This window comes from Electrophorus electricus, chromosome 4 (genome assembly GCF_013358815.1).
Source record: "Electrophorus electricus isolate fEleEle1 chromosome 4, fEleEle1.pri, whole genome shotgun sequence".
Classification (NCBI taxonomy): domain Eukaryota; kingdom Metazoa; phylum Chordata; class Actinopteri; order Gymnotiformes; family Gymnotidae; genus Electrophorus; species Electrophorus electricus.
Window position 1 is genome coordinate 23,194,316 of NC_049538.1, and position 23,045 is coordinate 23,217,360.

The following is a 23,045-nucleotide window of genomic DNA, read 5'->3' on the forward strand; positions in this document are numbered from 1 at the left end:
TCTACTGCAGAACTTTATTACACAGGAAAATAGTATTAGACCAATAGCCCTTAATCCAGTGTTCTGGAAGCTCCAACCAGTCCAGATGTTTGGTCTATTCTAGGTCTCAGTACATCTCAACCAAGTTAAGGAAGGACTGCAGAATTCGTGATCACATCAGATCTTCTCAGTGGTGTGCTACAGAGCTGGTACAGAATAAAAGTGTACCAGTATAAAACTAATATTTAGACAAAAGGGTAAGTTTCAGACATTTTTTATTGTCAAACGCTTTAAATATTGGACATGGCAAAAATCCAGGACTATGAAACAAAGTAGACAAGGACACATACAACACACAATGAAACAAAGGTTTTAATGGGCACAAATTCAAAGCATTTCAATGATCTAGTGCAATATTCTCATGGTTTTTTTCACTGCATCTTTGGATCAAAATATATGAACATCATTAAACTACTGACAGATGCAGTGCCTTCATTCAACTGAAAAATGGCCCCATATAGAGTGTTGGAGGGAACATTTGAATGCTCATTATGAAATTGCTCCAAAATGTACAGTTTTCTTATTACATTATCTACTTCAACTGTTTAAATCATAAACATCAGAGAATGATACTGACAGGACAGATATTTGTATAATCACAACTTTAGACACATGGCTTTGATACTGGATTTAGTTGTAATTTCTGATTGTAGCCCATTCATAGCTTTCACATCTGATTTGAAACCGAGTATTAAATACATGCATAGACACAAATTAAATTTTGGTAAGTTAAAAATGCCTGTAGACAATAAAGCATGCTCTTCTGACATAACTTCAGCACAAGCTGACATGCCACATCATCTACCAGGTAGTGTTAATTTGGATTTTCCAATCAAGAACTGTCAAGAATTTTCAGGAAGTGAAGTAACTCATCTTTTTTTGACAAGCAAGCAATGACTTTACTGTGGCCGCTTTATATATGCATTTGCTGACCAAACAGGAAAGTTAGATTTTTTAATTTTGTTTACTGTCTCACACTACACTTCAGTGCAGAAATACAGGAGTGTTCTTCTTAACATGAAGACAACAGGAAAGCAAGTTTTATGGCTCTGAGCCTGTCTGATAAACATATGGTGATTTGGATTTCTCTTTTGACTGAACTAAATGACCATAAGGACGGATATTATCATAACCTCTTTCTTACATCACCAAAAGTTACAGTTAACATTTACCATTGGGACATAAATATGCAAATATCATTGTTAAAATAAATATACAGTAAATTACAAAAACATTTAAAAGATGCTTTGCATCTTTGCATTTGGATTATGCTTTGGATTAGAATAAGAGAGCACAACTGTATTGGTTGTTTACCTCTGTAGTACTGCAATACACTGAAATTTGTGGTCCATCCAAGTATTCAACAATCATTTCTCTAGATAATGTTTAGTATATCTTCACCAGTTTCTTAACTGCTTATTCAATATGGGAACCGTTCGACGTATTTTCATGTTTATCATTCTTTCTCTACTTGGTAAACAAGAAGAAGAAAAGTTGTGGCATCCTTTGAAGCTCTACTTCCACTCAGCGCTACTCAGCGTTTGGCAAAGAGCTTTTTTTGCTTGAAGTATGAATCAAACCTGTGCTGGGCGTAGTCCTAAAGCGATAAACAAAGTCCATAAACAAAGAGAAAAAACACACACGCACATACATACACATAGATACCACACACATATGCGCACATACACACACGCGCGCACACACACACACACACACACACACACACACACACACTGCGCAGCACATATATACACACACACACACACACACACACGTGCACATAACACGCGCACAATACACACACACACACGCACATACACACACACACATAAAACTTACCATGTATCCAAATTCAATCTTGGAGATCCTGGCTTGAATAACTGACCATAAACCCCAGAAGAAATGAGAGGCTAGAGCATACCTGTGTGTGTGTGTGTGTGTGTGTGTGTGTGTGTGTGTGTGTGTGTGTGTGTGCGAGAGAGATTGAATATTTAAACCAGAACAAATTAAATTCACTACAATCAGTATTTCTATAGCAAATGTCATTAAAACAGATAAAGTGTGTCTATTTAAATGTGACGGCATGAATAAAAAGCAAACAGAGGACTAAATACAGATGGTTTAAGCAACACATCTCTGTCGTGCTCATTAAGACAGTAGCCAAACCTGTTAGCTTCAATGATCATCTCCTCCTCAATGGTGTCTTGGTCTTGTATAGGGTCTTCACTCTCTGCCAAGTAGTTTCTGAAGAAGTGCAGCTGAGGACAGACAGAGGAGTGCTGAGACAATTTTAGGGACCTCAGCCATGTAAACAGGGCAATGTGAATCCCAAACAGTCCTGAACTTGTCTCTAGTCACTGATGTTCTTGGATCCGTTATGTTTATTATTATACACCAAAACCAAGACATTCTAATATTTAACATGTTTTATAAACATTGCAAAACAATAACAAACACCACAGAACTGTCACAGTTCCCCTCCTCTGGCATTGGGGTTCTCGCAGCAACCTGTCATGCGTTCCTTTGTTTTGGTTCTGTTTAACCTTTTACTTTGTTTTTTTCACCCTTTATTGGTCTTACCTGTGTCTTGTTATCCCTTGTTATCCCTGTGTTTTCCATGTGTTGTTACAGGTTTAATTTCATACCCCAAATATGGACAGATCTAAAATGTCCCTCACAGGTCCATACTGTCTGCTAAGTTTTGTGTCGTATATTTGAGTCAAAATATCTTGATTGTTTTGAATTTTTGTGTTTTAGACATATATATTCGTAATGTAATCTAGTTGTTTCCCCCTTTGATTCTTTGGGCTTTTTGGCCAGGGACCGTTCTTTCTGACTACGATTATGGATTGCCCTCAATAAACATTGCCTCCTGTCAGTGTTTGCATCCTACTTCTAATCTCTCAGCCTTACAAGAACAACAGTGACAGAACCAATGGTTCAATGTCTGTTAGATTATCTTGGGAATACCATTACTCTCCATTAGATTGCTTAAAGATTACATTCAAAAGCCTGAATTCTTTTGCAAATAATTTATGGAAATATTAGAATCAACTAAAATAACTTGGCAACTCCCTTCTTTATCAATTAATACAATTGTAGATGCTTTTAGCAAATATTTGTGCATTTATATAGATTGAAAATAGTATTTATATAAGAGCGGTATTTGTTTCGATTCTTGTTAGCCGGCAATGTGCCTAATTGTTTTTCACCCATAATGCACACCAGAATCTGAGTGACATGTTTAACATGTTTAAATCAGCTAACCTCATAGTTAGGTTGTCTTAGGTCATCTCTAATGATCAGAACACAAATTAAATAACCCAAAAAATGTAGATTACAGATTGTGACATGCTTGCTGGATGTGGTCCAATTGGCAGTAACTCACCTGCTGTTGCCTATTGGGATAGTTTTCCAGGTTTGCCTTAAAAATGGCCACTGGTCATATGTGTAGTCATATATCCACTCACAGAAATGATTCCCTAGGTCAAAGCCTCTGCAAAAACCATGCATGAAGTGTAAGACAAGAAGGTTAACAGTGAAGGACATGGTTACACAATACAGATCATAACATCATGTTGTAATAATATTGCTACACATTGCAATTGTAAAATGCCCTGCAATATACTAATGGCATTAAGAACTGGCCTGCATTCTTTTAACCAAAATGATTGATATTTGTTGGACTGTGTGAATGCTGTGATTCATAAGAACACCCACAGGACTCTCCTGTCAGGGCACTTGTCATTATGTCCACAGCATACATTTAAAAACTCTGTGATTTGTCAGAAGGCTCATTTGCATACTACAGCATTCTGCTATTTTCACTTTTGCAGAGGACAATTTTGCATAAAAAACAATCATTAAATTATGCAAGCTTAGTGCAGGCATATGTTTGATGGTAATGAATTCCATAATACAGGTTAATGACCGGCTAGTATTGTGTGCTTTAGTCAGTTTCACCTGTAATTATAGCTGCTGTACTCAAAGTCTATGAGCATTAGTTTATCAGATGAATTCTGGTCCTGGCCATCTCGCATCAAGATGTTACCTAAAGAAATGAATCCAGATCCAGTTCTGAGTGTTCACATATAAAATGCAATTTTGCTTCCAAAGTGATGGCTGCTGTTGCGATTTTCTGTCTCTGAGTTGTATTGGTCTGTGAGTGCAGGGTAGACATCCATAGTATTATGCAACACAACAGCACCAGTTTGAGTATGAGCCCTACCTATCAGAAAAACAGAAATATAGGCGTGAAGCATCTGACACAATTTATGTTCGTCTGTGTATGTGTGCATATGTGTGTACGCGTGTATGTAACCAAGTGAGACTTACCTTCCTGCACATCATTGTGACAAAACACCACAGGCGAAGAAGTAGCTGTTTAGCAGTGCTCTACGATTAGAGAAAAGAGAGCATTACTACACTAAATGCTAGGGCTCCTATTTCAGGTTGTCAATGGAGCCGTCGTGTCCACCCTGTATGACTTGGTAAAAGCATGAGGAGGTGGTGTTACAATATAGTCAATCTCATATCAACTCTATGCAAAAAATAACAACTACAAAAAAGCTCCAAGCAGAAGGCCAGCGAGTCTCAAAACATTACAGGAAATTTTAATATATTAACAGTTTGGAGGGCAGGAGGGTGAACAAGTATGGGGCTGCAAGACTTTTAAAGATGACACTGTTTACAGAGTTTGCACTCAATAGCTCTATTTTGGCCATCATACTTATCTCCTCTTTTCAGGGAGAGGAGTTACATAGCCAACCTGTATGTCCGCACACACAACTGATCAACTAAGAAATGTATGTTTGTGCAGAACACATGTGCACACACACTGATCCCCCCCCCCCCCCCCCCCCCCCCCCCGCCAACTGATAAACCTTGATCTGAAGCGTTACTGATGGCATGATAATATTATATGGCAGCACCACACACTCTCACACACATTATCTGGCCACCTTAGAAAAATGCTGTTTAACTTTGAACCAATTACTCTGACATGCCAAAAGTCATAGGGCAGGAAGTAGTATCGTGTAGGACTCCCTCTAGCCCGGCGAAGTGCAGCAACTTGACGTGGCATTGATTCTTTAAGTGGGCAGAAGTCATAGAGGGATGTTAAACCATGCCATTTGGATAGCCACCCACAGCTTTGTGGTATTTGTAGGTGCAAGATTTCTGGTGCGAATGGACCTCTCCAACACATTCCACAAATGCTTGATTGGGCTCATCTCAGGGGAACATGCAGGCCACACCATTCAAAGGAACACTCCAGAACGTACCTTGAACAAATTATGAATAATTTTGGCCTGATGGCACAATGCACTATTCTGCTTGAATATTCCATCACTGTGAGGGTACATGAAGTCCAAGAATGGTCACCAAGCAGTGAATGTAGTGGGCAATGATCAATGACATCTTTAGGTGAACTAGTGTACCCAACCCATGCCATGAGGCCACAAACCCCACACCAGAATGGAACCACCCACCAGCCTGCACACTGCCTTGTTGATAACTGGGGTCCTTGGCTTCTAGGGTTCTGTACTACACACGAACACTACCATCAGCCCAAAGTAATTGGTACCGGTGACTCGTTGGAACATGCCACATGTTGTCAATCCTCCAGGGCCCACTTAGCAACCTCAAAAGCCCAGGTGAAGCACTGTGTCTGGTGTTATGGTGTTAACACTCTTGTCTTTTGCGCCTATATCCCATGTACGCTAAAGAAGGCTGCACTGACCTGTGGGATACATGTGTGTGGCCTCCTGCACTGAATATGGATGTAATTTTTGCCAGAGGTTGCTTGTCTGTTTGCACAGGAACGTCTAGCCACAACACTGCCGGTCATGATCATTATGCAACCATGGGCATCCACTACTTTGTCCATTATGGGTGGTAATGCCTTATATGACGTATTCCTGGTACAAAAGTGACACCATGGATCGAGGAATGTTAAATGCCCCCGCACAACTACGGAAATAGAATGTCCCATCTGTCTGGTACTTACTATCATGCCTCATTCAAACTCCGATAATTTACGTCACCCTTGCCAGGAGCATGCTAGTCAGCGTTCAGCCTCACTCATAAGATAACACCTCAAAACTTAATACAGGTGTGGGTGTTCCCAAGCTGTCCCCTGAGGTAACCACTTCACTTCATAATCTATTTAAATAGTGCTATCCTATGTCTTTTGGCATGCCAGTGTATTTTCTGTCATTAATGTTGTTCAACAGCGAATGACTGGCATTAGATACTGTAATGCACTAATTGCACCTATTCCTGGAGTATAGCCCATAAGTATTATCAACTATTTGTCTTTAGCAGAGCAGTTAAACAACATTAATAACATTATTATAATATTATTATTATAATAAGAATAATAACATATACTTTTTACCCATTTTTGTTGTTACAAGAGCACATAATTCAGTCTAAAACATAGGCCGAAATACGCCATTTATAATTTATCTCAGCCATCTTGCAGCAGACTAGTGTACCACATCTATCCTATATTAGGGTCTGCCTAGATTTGGATCCACCTATTTTAGGTCCACTCATCCATCTTTTCAGCTAATCTCCCTTTTCCCACTTCTCTCACCTCAGATTCGCAAGTTCAGCTGGAAGGTCATACTTCATTAGCTTCTTGAACTTCTTGATGTGTGCTTCACGCACAAATTTGATATCATGATTTGTTCCATGTACCTGAGCAAGAGCAGGAGATATAAGAAAAATGTTTCAATTTTTGCTCTGGGCCAGTGCATCAATACAAACGTGCAGTGTGTTCAAGAAAGTCCAAACATCATCTGTTGTGTATCATAATCACCCAATTAAATCAATGGCATACCCTACTAAGATGAAATCTAGATTTGACTATCTGTAGAATACAGTATGGGATGAAGCGCATAAGATCCACTCACTATTACTTTCAGCATTGAATGGGCACTTGAAAAAAAGCTTTTACCCTGTCAATGGTCATAAAAAGCCATCGGGGCTCCTTATTGAAAGGCATTACCATACGATGGAATCGTGCCATCTTACTGGCTATTTCAGCTGAAATGCCTGGGTCCTGCAGCTGATCTGTGTATAAGCGCTTACTCTACACCAAAGACAAACATGACTGATTAGACAGAAAATATGTAATTTAAGAAATATCTAGATATTATACTTTAGATTTTATAACAGACTACATAGAGTTGGGTGCATGTGTTATAATGTGTGGCTTATTTAGGAGCAATGAAGTATTTCTCTTGTCTGTGTTTCGCTGTGTAATTCTCTTTCTTTTTTTTTATTTTGGTGGGAGATGACACACACAGGAATATACTGTTCCAAGCGTCCCTCTGGGAAGATACCATATAGACGAGGACCTAGCTCCCCGCTCTGCCAAATGGCAAACATCACACTCTCAGACACCAAAGAATCGACTCCCTACAAACACACACACAGAACAATATACAGAGATATGAATACACAGACATGCAAGGAAACATATGATGAGCATGATAACATAACTACCAGCATATAATGACATGCACAGTGCTACACATACAATGAACCTTTGGTATTCAAGCCTGCAGATATATATTACTACTGTCCTGGTCCTATCCATAGAAGCAAAACAAGGCACCTGTAAAATGCCCCATAGATCCGCAGCAGTACCCGTGAAGGCTCAACCCCAACCGTCTTAACGTGATCAGGTAAACTGCACTTGTACAGTAGGTTGCTAAGTCCTCCACTGCCAATGCACAAACACAGAAAAGCGCATTACGCTTGAGAATTATTTATTAATTTTTTTACGGAGAATTAACCAGTGTAATAGGTTTGGCGTCGCCTGAGTAACTAGTAATTACCCTTACGATAGTGATCTGAAAGTCCGCCTCTGAAATGGTCTTCCATGACCCGGAGAGAAAGTCCCGGCACCAAGCGAAGGCTCTAGCCTTGGTTTCTGCGGTCGACTTCCCCGGTACGCCCATCCCGATAAGATTCCGCTTCTGAGTCTTCATCCCCGTTTGCACCCCGAGGAAAAGGTGTCCTCGGGTTTCCCTTCTCGACATTCAATACGTCTCTTTTCATCCTGGTGCCGGTGCCCTCTGTTACCGTAGGAATGTGCATGATAGGGACCTTTTTATCGGACTTGTCCAAAGCCTCATCACTCGCTCTTTCACTTACGATCTGGTCCGCCTGCATAGTGCTACACTCCTTTCGAGTCCACTCGAGAACGTACGCAGCAAAAGCGAAAAGGCAGATACTAGTAAAAGTAAAAATAGAATAACATCCCGGGTCACCTAGTATGCTATCATTAGAAAATACATCTGCATTGTGAGGGAAAGATCGCTCATTACACTCATGAGTTGGCATGAGCCAATGACCACAGCAGACTAAATTGCGGATCGATGGAGATGTCATGACACATTTAACTAGCTACAGTGAACAATTAAGCAGAAGCACCCTTTTTATATCATGAAACTCTTATTTAAACATAAGTAAACAATTTTAGCGATTCAAATGTAACTGCACATTTCATTACTGAACCGATTACTCACTTCCGCGTTGTGCGTTCCTGAACCGTTTGCAGGTCAGATTCGGGATATAAAAGACTAATACGAAAGTTTATCCAATCAAATTGCACACTCACCGAACCTACTGAGTACATTGATAATTCATTGGATATAGGAAGTGAACACGACACACGTATAAATACCAAAGCGACAGATTGGACTGTTGTAACACGAGTGGCTTATGGGAAATAGAGTTTTTATGTTTCTTGCAAGGCGTGAGTACGTATATTCACCATCCACTTCAATTACTGGGCAATTCAATAGCTATCGTTATCATATTAGTGCGTTTTATATATGTACAATTAATGTCGCCCGCCTGTTGCAGTGCATAGTTCAGACTGACAATCAGTCAGACGGAACACTGTGAGGGAAAAAAGCGAATTAGAATTCACTTTGTCTTGGTTCAGTCCATAGACGGTATATAGTCTATGGTTCAGTCAGTCAAACTCATGGACTGCTGCAAGAGACTTAACCTCAAGGATACAACTCAAGAAGAGAGACACACACACAGTTGTCAGGTCAGAGTGATCCAAGTTATTTTCACATATGCAAGGTTAGATTGTGATGTGGTTATATCCAAGATGTGCAAAGGTGTCAGCCTTGCAAAGCAGTTCAACTAAAGGTCAGTATAAAGGATGCAGTGAAACCATATAATTTATGATATTGTCACAATACTTCCATGAACAAAAAACAGAAGCACACCTACACAAACCATTCTTAATGCTTCTAAAGGATTTACTGTGTTACACTGATCTAACACAGACATAATATCAGAATGAATATCTTCCAAAAGCAAGATTTTTTTCAGCACGTGCTTGGACCCAAGATTAAATCGAGCAAAATAATGAATGTAACAATGTACAATAGGCTAAAGCAGGCTATGGTGACTAGTGCTACAATATAACACATGTACTAAATACTAAAAACTAAATTCACTGAATAGTAAAGATTATTAAGTCACTAAAGTGGATTAAGATTGTTCTGTTATGTTCCAGAAAGCTCTTAGACATGACTTCATAGAAAGAAAAGTCACTGTTGTATTCATGTTAGATTTTTAGTTAGGAACATAGAAGAGCCCCCTCCCCGCCCTTCTCTCCTGGCTCCTCTGCATTGTACCAAATACACAAGTCAAAAATTATCCAGCCAGCTGATATACCATGTAATAACATAGACTATGCATGGGAGTATGTGGTATCTTAGTGGCTAAAGTGCTTAAATTGTACCAGAAAAGATTACCAGTTCAAGTCCCAATCCTAGCAAGTTGCCACTGTTGGGCCCCTGAGCAAGGCCCTTAACCCTCAGTGGCTCAAGTTGTATTCAGACATAATTGTAAGTGGCTTTGGATAAAAGTGTTAGATAAATGTAAAATTTATTAGAGTTTCCATACTAAATCTATTATAAACATGACTGCCTATGGGACCTGCTCTATGAAGCATAAACCTGTTCAATCATTCTCATGTGAGCTGCGTTTTATAGAAAAAATGTAGAGATAATTAAAATATATATTTTTAGAAATATTGTTTGCTAATTCATTGAAGTAAAAAAAAGATTGTTCCTTTAATTTTTTAAACAGTGAGTTTGCTTGTCAAGGCAAGGAATCCTGTGAAGTTATTTCAGAAAACAGTTTTAGCAACTAACCCAGATCGGTTTGTAATTGTCTGTAGGTTAGTTGCTATGGCAACATAAACTGTGCACTGCACTGTAACAGATTTAGTGACAAATAAGTGTTAATTGTCAGAACACTGTCAGAAAAACTGTTCATAGAGTATTAAATTGATGCTGTGGGTCATAGTCTTGATTAAAATGACTGATTATATCAAATTATGAAAAATGCTTAGTTTACACATTTGGTGAAATGTTTGATGTATCTTCATAAACCTACTCTTTCTAAATTAATCACGCTGTAGGATTGTGGATTATCCCTTGAATTAACTACACATTTTATGCATAAGCATTTATTTATTTACTAGTTTAAGCTTTCATTTTAACAGAGGGTGATGAACATAGCATTGGGTCTGTCCTTTTTGCAGTTGTAACTTGGTCTTTTCAGAAAGTAGGCCATTTTGTTCTGTTCCTTGGGCATAAATGTGTGAAAGTCAATGAGATATCCAAATAAACATAACTATTTTAAGTACACTATCTATCTATCTATCTATCTATCTATCTATCTATCTATCTATCTATCTATCTATCTATCTATCTATCTATCTATCTATCTATCTATCTATCTATCTATCTATCTATCTATCTATCTATCTCTCTCTCTCTCTCTCTCTCTCTCTCTCTCTCTCTATATATATATATATATATATATATATATATATATATATATGAATAAATGAATCTTATGTCTTAATATTTCTTATAATCTGCATGGACTCACATTGCTATTAATATTCAGTTAGACTTAATTTAGTTCCAGTTTATTGCCATTATAGATACACATGAGGTACAGTATAACAAAAAGCCATTAGGCTACATTTAGCGTGCATACACAGACATCCAGTGAGCACAGAGATAATTATACAGCACACAATGTGTGCAAAAATGCATATACAATACAATACAATACAATACAAATGTGCTGGTGTGAAGATATATAGTATATAGATATATAGTGGATCTGTAGATATTACATATATGATGACTGATCCTATGTAGGTGAGATCATATGTAACCTCCAAGGACTTTAAAGCTGCTTACTTGCTCCACAGTGGGTCTTTTGATGCTCAGATGTGTGTGCACTCTACTCTTCCACCTGCAGTCAGCAGTCATCTCCCTGGTTTTGCTGACATTGAAGTAGAGGTTATCTGTACGCCCTTCTATAAGGAGTTTCATCTATTCTCTGTATGCTTCCTTGTTGTCGTTGGAGATTAAATGAATTTTTATGCTCTGCTTTTTACTCGGTAACCTAGGCTGTTTGCGAGAAGGGGACATTTTGTTTTAATATTAGCCTGTCAACAGACATTTTCACCTGTTTTTCCAATTTTCATTTTAGTTACTCGTTTAAGGCTTTTTGAAATGTGGAAGGTTTTAAACATATGTACCAGAATTTTTCACCGGTTTTTTCCAGATATTTCAATCCTGTTTTTGTGAGGATTAACCATTGTTTAACCAAGTTGACTAACATTTTCACCGGAATGTGCTATTGTGGAGAAACATTTACAACATTCCAGTTTTCATTAGCTATGTTCTACCAGCTCTGCCACAGTCTAATTTTGGTAAGATTTTGCTTGAAATAATTCAAGTTAAGGTATAGGCTTATTGGTTTTCAGAGAGAATGTGGGACAGTTGAGACTGAATAACGAACTTCTAGCGTTACATCATTTGCTGCATGCTCACGGGAGGAACAGCTTGAACAGATAAATTAAAATCGTTTGGGTTTAAAAAACAGTTCTATCTCTTTAAGAGACGTACGCAATTCATTCTTTCGCGCTTTGCTACCTTCAAGTCCTCGGAAATTCCTATTTACTAGTTCAGAGGTCATAATTACAACATGGTATGCATTCAAGTAGTTTTTGGTAGCGGGGAAATGGACGCCATGAGAAAACTCCTTTTGATTTTACTTTTGTTTTGAACTTAAGATAATAAGTAGAAATAATGGACAAAGCAATTGGTAGTGATAAAAACTTGCCCTTTAGCTCAGTGGTTCAGGTATTTGGCTATTAATCCGAAGGCTGCCAGTTAAAACCCCACCACCATCAAGTTGCCATTGCTGGGCCCCTAAGCAAGGCCCTTAACCTTCAATTGCTGAAGTTGTATTCAGTCATAAATGTCAGTCTGTTTGGATATATGTTAGCTACAAAGCCATTTCATTAGGAAACAGCTAAAAAGTCAGCCAACTAGCTATATTTATGTGAGGAGTGGTAGCTCAGTGGTTAAGGTGTTTCGAGTAGTAATAAGGTTGTCAATTCAAGCCCGACTGCTGCCAAGTTGCCATTGTTGGCCGCTGAGCAAGGCCCTTAACTCTCAATTTCTGTAATTGTATTTGCTTTAAAAGTGTCAACTAAATTTTGTAAACGTAATGTGTAAGTTACGCAAACTCAAGTTTTTAATTACATATTACGTTTGTAAGACAGCCGGTTTTTTCCTCAGTTTGTTAAAGTAAATTCAACTTATCGACGCTTACAGTGTATTTCACAATATGCTTGCATTTCTACTCTGTCAGTAATAGTTGTAATTCTAAAAATTAATAGTTATCAATAGACTAATGATAATAGTTATAATATGTAACACTATTGTATTATATATTATATATTGATATAACAAATTTGCACAGCATAATGTCACTTAATATTATTTTCTTATAATCACATGTTTTCTGACCAGGCCAGGTTCCACTGGCTGAGTGCATTCATAGTCACCCCTAGGGAAGGCTTTACTTTCTGGGGGCATATTTGTTACTACAGACAAGCTGCCATACAATGACCCTGAGGAAGAATAAAACAATGATATAGAGGAAGAATGTTCTTTCCACATTTTGCTAACCACAAAGATGGGGGAATCCATTAAATGCCTACAACCCTCCCCATCCCCTGCATATATGTTTCATATAGGCAATAAAGAGCCTTTGACTAAAAAAAAAGGATTTTCAATTTTGTTTCATTTTATGCTAATTTCCCAACTTGTTTGCGAAAGATCTTTAAAAATCATTTGACCATGACTTAAAATGTGTTGTTATGAAACATAATTGTGGCCCATTCATACAGAAAAACATTCTTTGTCAATGCATGCTTTCATGCCTTTACAGCTTTGGATATATGTAGATCTTATACTATATGACTTCATTATTAAATGAACATGTTTTAGCATGTTCGTTTAATATGTTATTATGAATTGTTAAAACATACATGTTAAGTATTGTATATCGCATATGTGAATTTTGTATGCAAATCTATCTATCTAGCTAGCTAGCTAGCTATTAGGTAACTGGTTAGATATATGGTCTTAGGCTAACCAAATTCTTACTATTGCTATTTAAGCTCTGGAAGTGCACTGGCCCTCCTTATTTGTTACTTTGGCAACACTTGCTATTTTCAAAGTATAGTATTAGTCTGTATACACAAACGCTTACTTCAAATTTTGATTGAGTTGAATAAGAAGCTCTTCAGTTTTTGAATTTTGCATGTTGAATCCCGTTATCAGCGCTCAATATACTCATAGTTACTGGACTTTGATCACTGAAATTCTAACAGGCTCTGGGTATAGGTAAGAGGTCAACTGAGATTTCAAGGTCAAGTTTTGTTAAACCCGCTTTCTGGAATTCCCCCTAGTGTCAGTACACTTATAAAAACGAAGAGCAGAAACGCTCAGCGACTAGTTGGCAAGACATTGCAAAGGAATTTAGCACGACAAGGGGCATAAATACACAGGTTAATAACGAATTCTAAACGAATGACAGTTGACAGTGCAGAGGGGAAACGAAAACTCTGATGGAGAGGACTCCCTCTGGAGGTCTGAGTAGGTATGGCGGGGAGCTGGCGTAACAAAATTGCCAATCCTAAGACTAATTGACTGCTTATGTTAATAGCAATTATCTACACCTTCACCCACACCCATCCCTCTCGCTTACATAAATTATGCCTGCACAGCGGAGCAAATATTCCGATCGCAGGAACGCCTTGAACGTTTTTTCATTGTGGGAGAATACATTCACAGATTACGCCCCCGTGATTTCAGCACCAGGAAACGTGTATTGAGTTTGTGTATCCTAAAAAAGCTAATGAATTCTGAATTCTCCACTAACGTGGTCTTTATTTTGCATGTCTGATTAGGACATTACCTCATTATGAAAAAAAGTATATTCCTTTATTCTATATTTGCCATAATGAGATGGTATATATCCGGCCTATATATTTGAGAGATAACATTTTGTTATAGGCCTCACCGACACAGATCTTATTGATGAGAACGAGCATCACCAGAGGGCGCGGACTTTGCTCGATCGTTCTCTGAACTGCAGTGCTTTTTCACGGCCTCTCGCTCGCTCTGCCCACGTAGCATCGTGGTGCAAATCTTACGCATCCGTGCTGTGGACGGAGACCTATCTGCCACCCTCTCCAAAGTACGCAGCGACGCCACGTTTGCCCCCTCCCCTCCTTCCACAATCGCTGGCCGTAGCGCATCAGCAGGCAGTTTAGGCTACGCCGAGCTTCGCCTGGTCTGTTAGCAGGTGTATGGCAGGAGCGAAAAAGAAAGGTTATCCTCGCTCGTATCGTCCGTGTCTGTTGATTTTTTATTTTTTTTACATTTTATTTTATTTGGTCTTTTCTCTGTCTGAGTGCGTGGACTGTTAGACCAAATCGGATGGTCCTGATTGCGTGTGTGTGATTCAGCGAAGACGGGGCCAGAAGCATCTGCAGTGTGGCTGAAGCGGAGAGAAAGACGGACATTCAGAGCGACGCTTGATCGTAATTGTCTCCATCCCCATCGCCTGTGAATGGGCTGTGCGCCGTCCGCCTCTGCAGTCACTGTTTAGAGTCATTAGTGGAAGAAGATGGCGGACAGGGCTGAGATGTTTTCTCTCTCCACCTTCCACTCGCTCTCTCCTCCGAGCTGCAGGTAAGACGCGCAGTGTCCCCTCTCTCCATCGCCGTACTGAAGGCAAGGGTTTTGGGTTTGGCGAGCTCTACCTCGCTGACCGGGAATCGCTCACCCCGGCCTGGTTACCTCAACTCCGTAAAACTGCCGGGACGTATCAGCAGTGTTTATGTTGCGGCAATGTCACGAGCGCTTTCAGACAACGGAGATAATCTGCAAGCACGGCTGTCCAGCGTCCTTGCACGGTTTAGTTATTTGTTGATTATGTGTTTGTTATGGTCAGTTTGTCCTCGGACGCTTTTGTGCGTTTATAAATGTCCTTGAATGTACCTGATATAACAATTTAGCGGAATGATCGTAAAGATGAGACGACTGAAACACAATTTCCTTTCCTGTCGCAGGGCTCAGTTACTGTAAGGAAAGGCCCACGCCCTGTTGGGAGCGTATCGGACCAATGATGCAAACTGTAAACAGAATCTGTATGCAAAGGTTATTCATGAGTTGTTAACGTTATCAACGTTGTTACCATGTGAGTGTGAGAATTATTTATTCATTTTCCTTTTTAGATGGTTTATCTACCACTGCGTCTAAAACATCTGTTGAGCATTTAACACGCACATGCTAAGCTACAATTATTTAACTTGACCTATAGTAAATAGGATAATTATTGATTCTGACAGCCAACATAATTTGATATTTGTCACACTATACTATGTATTTGAATACAAACAAAAAGAATGTTATAATCATGTGAGCAATGGTGGTCCTTAGACCTGTGGTTCCCCTTCCCAGTTAGTGTGTGTGTGTGTGTGTGTGTGTGTGTGTGTGTGTGTGTGTTTGTGAGTGTGTTGTGGTGAGTGGAAGGAAAAGATTTGGTTAAGGGATCCATTTCCTATTTGGAGAGGTTGGAAGTGAATGTGATGCTTTGTTTTATACTTTTTTCGTGTGGCATAAGTATGTAAAGTATATTTCAAAGCCTGTTCTAAACACACACACACACACACACACACACACACACACACACACACACACACACACACACACACACACACACACACACACACACATACACACACACACACACACACAGTTCAGCAGATACACAGATCTTCTCCAGCTTTTGGGTATTCAAATAAAATAGCAGATCAATTAAGTTACTTTAACCATAAGCTTCATGTTAACAGGGAAATCAGTCAAGAGTGTGAGAGCCATCAAGACATGACCAGTGTCTAGAAATCACAGACAAATGAATGATTACAGCAGCATTCTTAAGTAGGCAAGGGGGGGGGGGGGGGACCACCCCAAAAAAGGAAATGCTGAATGATCACTCTAGTCTTGGTAAGGTGCTGTATGTATCACACTCCCTCACTGCCTCTATGCTTTTTTTATACATTACCTTTCTATAGTTTCTGTAGTTTCTTTTAACTCCTCTAGCCCTGATTTTAATATTTTATTCTCAATTTGTTTAAGAAGGCTTTCATAATGAAATCTACACTGCTTTCTCTAGTGCTTTAGTATAGTATTAATCAAAGGGTTCGCTTGTGTGGGCGAGACAGCAAGAGGTAGAGTGTGTGTCTCTGGGGTGATGCATGCAATGCTGGATTTATTTTCTGAGTTTCTGTAAGATTAGTTATTACCTAGTTATTATCTAATTAACATTCAGGAGAAACACTAGGTGAAACAACAAGGAGTAAAAAAATAAAGTAAAATACAAGACACATTTCAGAAGTATTCAGTCATCAGGTTTGTTTGAAGTATTTATTTGTTTTTTTGTATTTACATGTATTTCTTATTTTAGTATGCATGAGGATATAGGCAGAAAAGCTCCAGATTTCTCAAAGGTCATCATGAAAGCTCTTGACATGTAGAACGACCTCACACTTACAGAATTTTAAAATACCATTGATACCACACAAAAATAATCAGATAACATAAAAAACACAAACAGTACATAATGAATATATAAACCCCCAATTAATGATAAGGTGAGAAGAATATGAGTAGCTTACCCTTTGAGTCAGGGCCGTAACCATGGCTTTTTGGTCCAAACAAAAGATTTCACATTTGGCCTCAGTGAATAATATATACCCAATATTCAAATTCAGCCACAGTTCCTTAGAATTGTCTTGATGTCCTCTTGTATATGTACCTTCCTGGAGTCTATAATAAAAATGATAATGGTTTCAAGGTGGTGTGATCTGCATCAAATCATATAATTTACAGATTGTGTAAAACATGTCAGTCTGAGTGGGTTTATTTGGTAAATATCTGTTATGTGGTGAACATTAGTCAAAAGCCTTTGTCAGATTCTGTAGTGATTCTAGGTTCTTTTTGCATCTAAATCTCTAATGCTTCATACATTCATATATAGGTAGTACTGTAACTAAATTAACTAATCTGACCTTTACTTGTTTGCACGAGTTTGCTGAACTTAGATATTCATTGACTTCTTATGAGCAGCCACTCACCCCCCATATTTTTGAGCACAGATGCCCATCCTACATATGCTTTTATGGTGTATGTGTATTGTTACTTAGAAGTCTTCAAACTGAATCAACTCATTGGATTTACAAAAATCCCTGCATGATTTTTTTTCAATATGCTGACAAAGCAGCCTGTGGCTGGAAGGGGAAGGGGATACACTCCGGTGAAATGTAATATGGCCACGACACATATTTTGCGAGTTATCACACAAAAAGTAACTAGTGAAAATGACATTCTGAATAATGATATTGTAACTGGAAAAATTTGGGGAGGATAGCTTAGGGCCAGAGAAAACTCACTCGCAGGCCAGATTCAAATTTGATTAAATAAATACAACATATTCATTTAACATAAATATGATTACAGTACCATAATGCATACACTGATGAATAGATGTAAGTCATTGTTGTGCAGCCTTATGCAATGTGTGTGTGTGCGTCTTGTGTGTGTCTGTACAGCTGGATTTTTAGTTACTAAAACTTCAAATTGTTCTATTAAACTATAACCTGTATTAATACCAAATACAAAGATCATTCCAACTATTGTGATTGCTATTGAGTGATGTGGCGATATTTTTTTTTTCATGGAATTATCATGATTTAATTTTCAGACTTCCTGTATTGTTGTGTACACTACTGTGGTCTGAGTTTTGGGCTCCTGTCATCTTCCTTTTTAAATTTAATGATGCATGTTAGATCATCCCCCAATGAGGTTATAGATTATGATGGCCTGAGATTCATAAGTATTTCGGTCCTATGTGGATGTTCTACCTAGGTGTCTGAATAGTTTGTCATGATTTACTGAGGGATTAATGTATTTGTGTTGTAAACAAAATAAGGACTCACAGCCAGTCCACTTTCTTGGTATTTTTTTTGTTTTGTATAGTTTGTCTGTAGGATAAATGTGCGTGTGTGTGTGTGTGGTGTATGTTTGATTGAGAGAGTTTCTGGTGGTGGACTGGCCTATTAATATCTGTTCAGGAACAGAATTCATACCGTACTGTAGAAGGAAATTCTCATTCTATCATATGCAGCATAACTAGTTCCCCAATGGGCATATTATGTGATTTTTTCTTCTTTTTAGTTGTATTCTGTGAGGGATTTTGTACTGAAGTGTGTTTTCCTATGCCATGGCTTGAGTGACAGGGTGTACACACAGGTGAATGGTTTACATTCACAAAATGTCTGACATGTCATCCTGTGTGTGTGTGTGTGTGTGTGTGTGGGGGGGGGGGGTTACAAAATAAAAATTGCAACTGAATTTTTACTTTATCTGTATGAAATACATCTATTATCTCTGTTGCTCCTTAATTGTGAGTTTCATTAGCATACACAAAGAAAGCCTTTGAGTATTGAATAATCATTTAATCAAATCAGCATTATAGTGGAAGTTAATGGAAGTAAGCTGTTTGAACACTGACAATTTATTGAAACCCAACACTCACATGCCCATAAGAAAGGTTTATTGCTTAAAGATTGGTCATTGAAGGCTCAGGAGAGAGAAAGGTAAATCTCACTTAGATCTCATTTAAAATTCCTTAGGGAACAATGTTGAGAAATGAGACAAAATATTCCAGAGATTAAATGCAAACTGGAATTTGTATATGTAGGAGATGGAAATCTCATTCTTTTCTTGCTTTAGTCTTTCAGTGTTTTCATCATTTCTGCCAGTGGAACAGCCACAGTATAAAATATCCTAGTACAGGTAGCAATATAATTCAACTAAACACAGAAGAATGTACTGTATTTATTATACAATAACTGCTTTAAAAAGTATAGTATTACTATTACAATAGTTTTACTAGGTTCTTTTTGGATATTCTGTAGACAAACTATAGAAATTCTATAGAAATCTAAAATCTAAAATAATTTCAAGTATTGTCTAAAGTTGTTCTCTCTGAGAAAAGAAACAATGTTAGATGAGTAATAGCCTAAAATGGTTAAACAAGTAAATGTTACAGCTTGGTACAAATATTTTCAAGAAATATTTAGAAGATATTAAGAATATTAAGATATAAATTTGAAAAAGTATCTTTAATACACACCATTAACACACAGAATCTGTATGCACAGAATCTGCATGTGATTCATAGGCTGAAAAACCTACCTAGCTAACAGTTACTGTTAGTCAGTCAGTAACATTATGATGTGTAGATCAATACCAAATGAAAAAAAAAAAAACTTAAATAACTGCTATTTCATCTTGCCTGCAGTATTTCTTTGAATTTTACAATAGCCGCCCAATGCCTAATGCATTTCTGTACATTCACTTTGTATTGAGTAACGTGCATGAAAAGTAAAAAATGAGCCGACAAAAGTGAAAAAGGAGCCTAACCTAGTCAGTGTGTGTGCTCAGTGGTTTGGCTTTTTCTTAAAGGTGCATATGTGTTTTGTATGAGACTTTGTTCAGATCATTGTTGTAATTTATGTGGATAATGTCCTTTTTACTGAGGACAAAATGAGTGGCAGAAGACATAATTAAGAGTCTTCAATTTCTTGTCGTCATATCTCATTTTTGTCTAGGAAAATACCAGAGATATTCAAGAGATCTCTTTTCTGATTTCCTTTTCCTGTGTGTGAATACTCACACATATGGCCAATGATTTCATTCCTTGTATCACATTTACATATTTCATTTTTGTGGTTTTCAGATTAGAAGAAAATGGGCTCATTTTGTGTTTTGAGTCGTTTCCTGCAGATCCCTTAAATGCAATGCACTTTTGTGGGGGATCAGCCCTCCACAGGTCTGCAGCCGAGGCCAAGACGGACATCAGAGGCAGGCAGTGGTGTGCGTGCTTAGGCAACATGCTGGGCTTTGAAGCAGCTCACTGCTGCGATGTGCGGGCTGCTGCGGATGTCTGGGAAGCCCGTGAGTGAAGCGGTGCTGCCTCGACCACTGCTGGCCTGTCAGCTGCAGGTGCACACCAACAGAGCGTCGCCGTTTTGTCTAGTGTGGTAGCAGGAAGACTCCCATTCCTGCTCATAGCTTCTATATTTTTATGATACACATATTTACTGCTGGTTTGGTTACCATTCTAAAACTGACAGTTCTGCTTGTCATTAGCATTCTTCTCCATACAGGTTCATAAAGGTTCATAATGAAATGTGCGGATGTGGAAATGAAAAATAAAGTTCGGAGCTCCTGGCTGCTTACAAAGAATTTTGTTCATCATTCACTGGTGGTGTTGAGAGACACAAATGATGTGAAACAGCAAATAAAATCTGGGATTTTCAGAGTGATAACCATACTAGAAATATTTAGGGAGCAATTTCTGCAGTTTAGTTTTTTTATATGTGCAATATATTTATTTACATTCATACCTTTTCTGCCTTTTGTTTGTTCTTTTTTTCCTGGTTCACCTATCTACCCATTTAGATCATTGCCTAGCTTTTCCTAATTTATGCGGACACATGCAGTACAGTGATAGCGTAAAGGCTGTTTGTGTGTGTATGTGTGTGACACCTACTGGGCCTCTTCTGCATTTTGTCATTAGTGTTGCTTTCTTGAAATCCTCTTGCCGGTTTCAGAAGAAGAAACACAGATTTGGGAAAGCCCTTCACTAGCCCACTCATCTTGCCTCTTTATGTATTAGCACCATGCATTGAGATGAAAGTTGTCAACCACTTTGCAAGTCTTTGTAGTATTATTACTAGTAAGAATTTTTGGATCGTGGTTATACTCTTTTTCTCTCAGTGTATATATCTTTATTTCTCATTCCCACACATTATAAGAATGTTAAAAAATTTGGAATCGAGCATAGTGAATACATTTATTAAGATAATTTTAGTGATTATTCAATCTATGAATATAAATTTCAGACAGATTTCATAAATGGCTGATTTGAAACCTTCAGACAGAAAGGAGCATGAGTCAGCAAATTAACATAAACTCTGGCAGGATGTTGTTGACATAGTATCAGCTGTAAAGGTGACCTCACCCTACTTAACGTGACAAAACCCTGAGGGGCTTCTGCTAATGGTGTGACATCACTCTCTGCTCAGCACCAGCTGCTATGGCAACATGACAGGAAGATGATGTTACACTCCAGTGCTCAGAACAGGGCCCTTCCCTTTGTAATAAGAATGAATTGTTTGGAGGATTCCGTACTGGGTTGCCATAGGGAGGGGTGTAAGGGTGGGGCTAAAGAGTAAAGCTCAGTTTCTTTATGTGCTGTTTTGTTGTCATTATGTAACAAACAAACCTGCAAATATCCTCAAAATAGGGTCAGCACAAAATAGGGAAAAAACAGGTTTTTCTGTCTGCTTTCTTGAGTATAGTGTTCTTGTGTAGGGTGACAGAACTGGAAATATTGAACCAGGTATAGTTATTATGATTCAGGACCAGTGAACTCATCTGTTAGCTGCATCATCTGTTTCTGTAGAAAGACTGGGTGAATGGTAAATCAATTGTGATTTGTATAAGTGTTCTAGGGCCATTATTAGGCTCTATCTGGGTCTTTGTAGCTACCGTTTTAAGGGTTTTCTACACCCTCAACATTATACCACTTTTGCTCCTTAGTAAGGTCATTTTTCCTTTTTACAAATGTACTTTTTTTGTGACTAATTGGCCAATACAGCTGCACTTGTTTATGCCATAGATGTGTTCATATTGTTTTGAAGCACAAAAATACAAAAATAAAATGTTTTTTAAAAAGTACCCTCGGACATTGTGGTCAGTATTAAAATAAGGAACAATTTACTTTGCGTTATTGTTGCTTTTCAAGAAAACTATTTAGTACACTTTATCATTAGTAAAACATGATCATTGGCAATTAATGCTGTATTGTTCTGTTGTCCCCTGCCCTCCTGGAGACATGCCAATACACTGGATCTCATTGAAACATTCATGCCAATTGGTAAAAGTGATATCCTTGGACTCTCTACAAATGAAGTTCATAAGCAAAGGTGTGAATGTGGTACACTAGCCCTAATCTTAACCATTCATAACCTTTCATTTCAATTATTTGTACAAATGGTTACTAATTTGTAAATGTGATGATATGGTTAGGTGGACATTGAAGTGGTTTTTGGTTTTCAAAATGTAAATAGTTGTTTGTAAAGCACTGTTTCTGGTACGTGCAGAGATACAGGGATGTAATCTACTGAGAGAGCTTCCCAGGACTGCAGCATCTGCTAAAGCTGCTCTGTGTGGACTACATTCATTATGATGGTCCACTGTGAGGAATATCATTAGCTGTGTCCATAGAGTCAGCACATGCACTGTATTATAGGTTTATATGTTTATACACTGTGTGTGTGTATGTGTGTACTAGTATATGGTGTGTGGACTAGTATATGGTGTGTGGACTAGTATATGGTGTGTGGAAGTAAGGGTGCACTTATTTAAACTGATCTTATTTCACTGTTGCACTATTGGCATTACACATTAATCTGAAATTGTGCACTAATATAGCTGAGTAAAACAAGC

General features: G+C 38.2%; 2 protein-coding genes across 4 annotated transcripts in view; one reads left to right on the top strand and one right to left on the bottom strand.

The window, feature by feature from the left end:
• Nucleotides 1-237: 237 nt before the first annotated feature.
• On the bottom strand, nucleotides 238-8,593 carry chkb (choline kinase beta). The gene is given in 14 exon segments (XM_035525751.1): nucleotides 238-1,636; nucleotides 1,879-1,960; nucleotides 2,206-2,297; nucleotides 3,428-3,468; nucleotides 3,471-3,535; nucleotides 4,003-4,090; nucleotides 4,375-4,419; nucleotides 5,308-5,321; nucleotides 6,638-6,741; nucleotides 7,001-7,135; nucleotides 7,351-7,464; nucleotides 7,657-7,771; nucleotides 7,888-7,982; nucleotides 7,984-8,593. Coding segments are annotated over 14 exon segments (1,512 nt in total). The 5' UTR covers nucleotides 8,443-8,593; the 3' UTR covers nucleotides 238-1,573.
• Nucleotides 8,594-14,690: 6,097 nt separating this feature from the next.
• The window catches only part of mapk8ip2 (mitogen-activated protein kinase 8 interacting protein 2), a 36,162-nt gene continuing 27,807 nt past the window's right edge, over nucleotides 14,691-23,045 (top strand). The window contains exon 1 of one of the 3 annotated variants that reach the window (XM_027015124.2): nucleotides 14,691-15,155. In XM_027015124.2, the coding sequence (XP_026870925.2) occupies nucleotides 15,091-15,155 (65 nt within the window). In that variant the 5' untranslated portion in view covers nucleotides 14,691-15,090. Of the gene's footprint in view, nucleotides 15,156-15,561; nucleotides 15,664-23,045 lie in introns of those variants that run through there. The other 2 variants (XM_027015126.2, XM_027015125.2) reach the window with 2 other exon arrangements.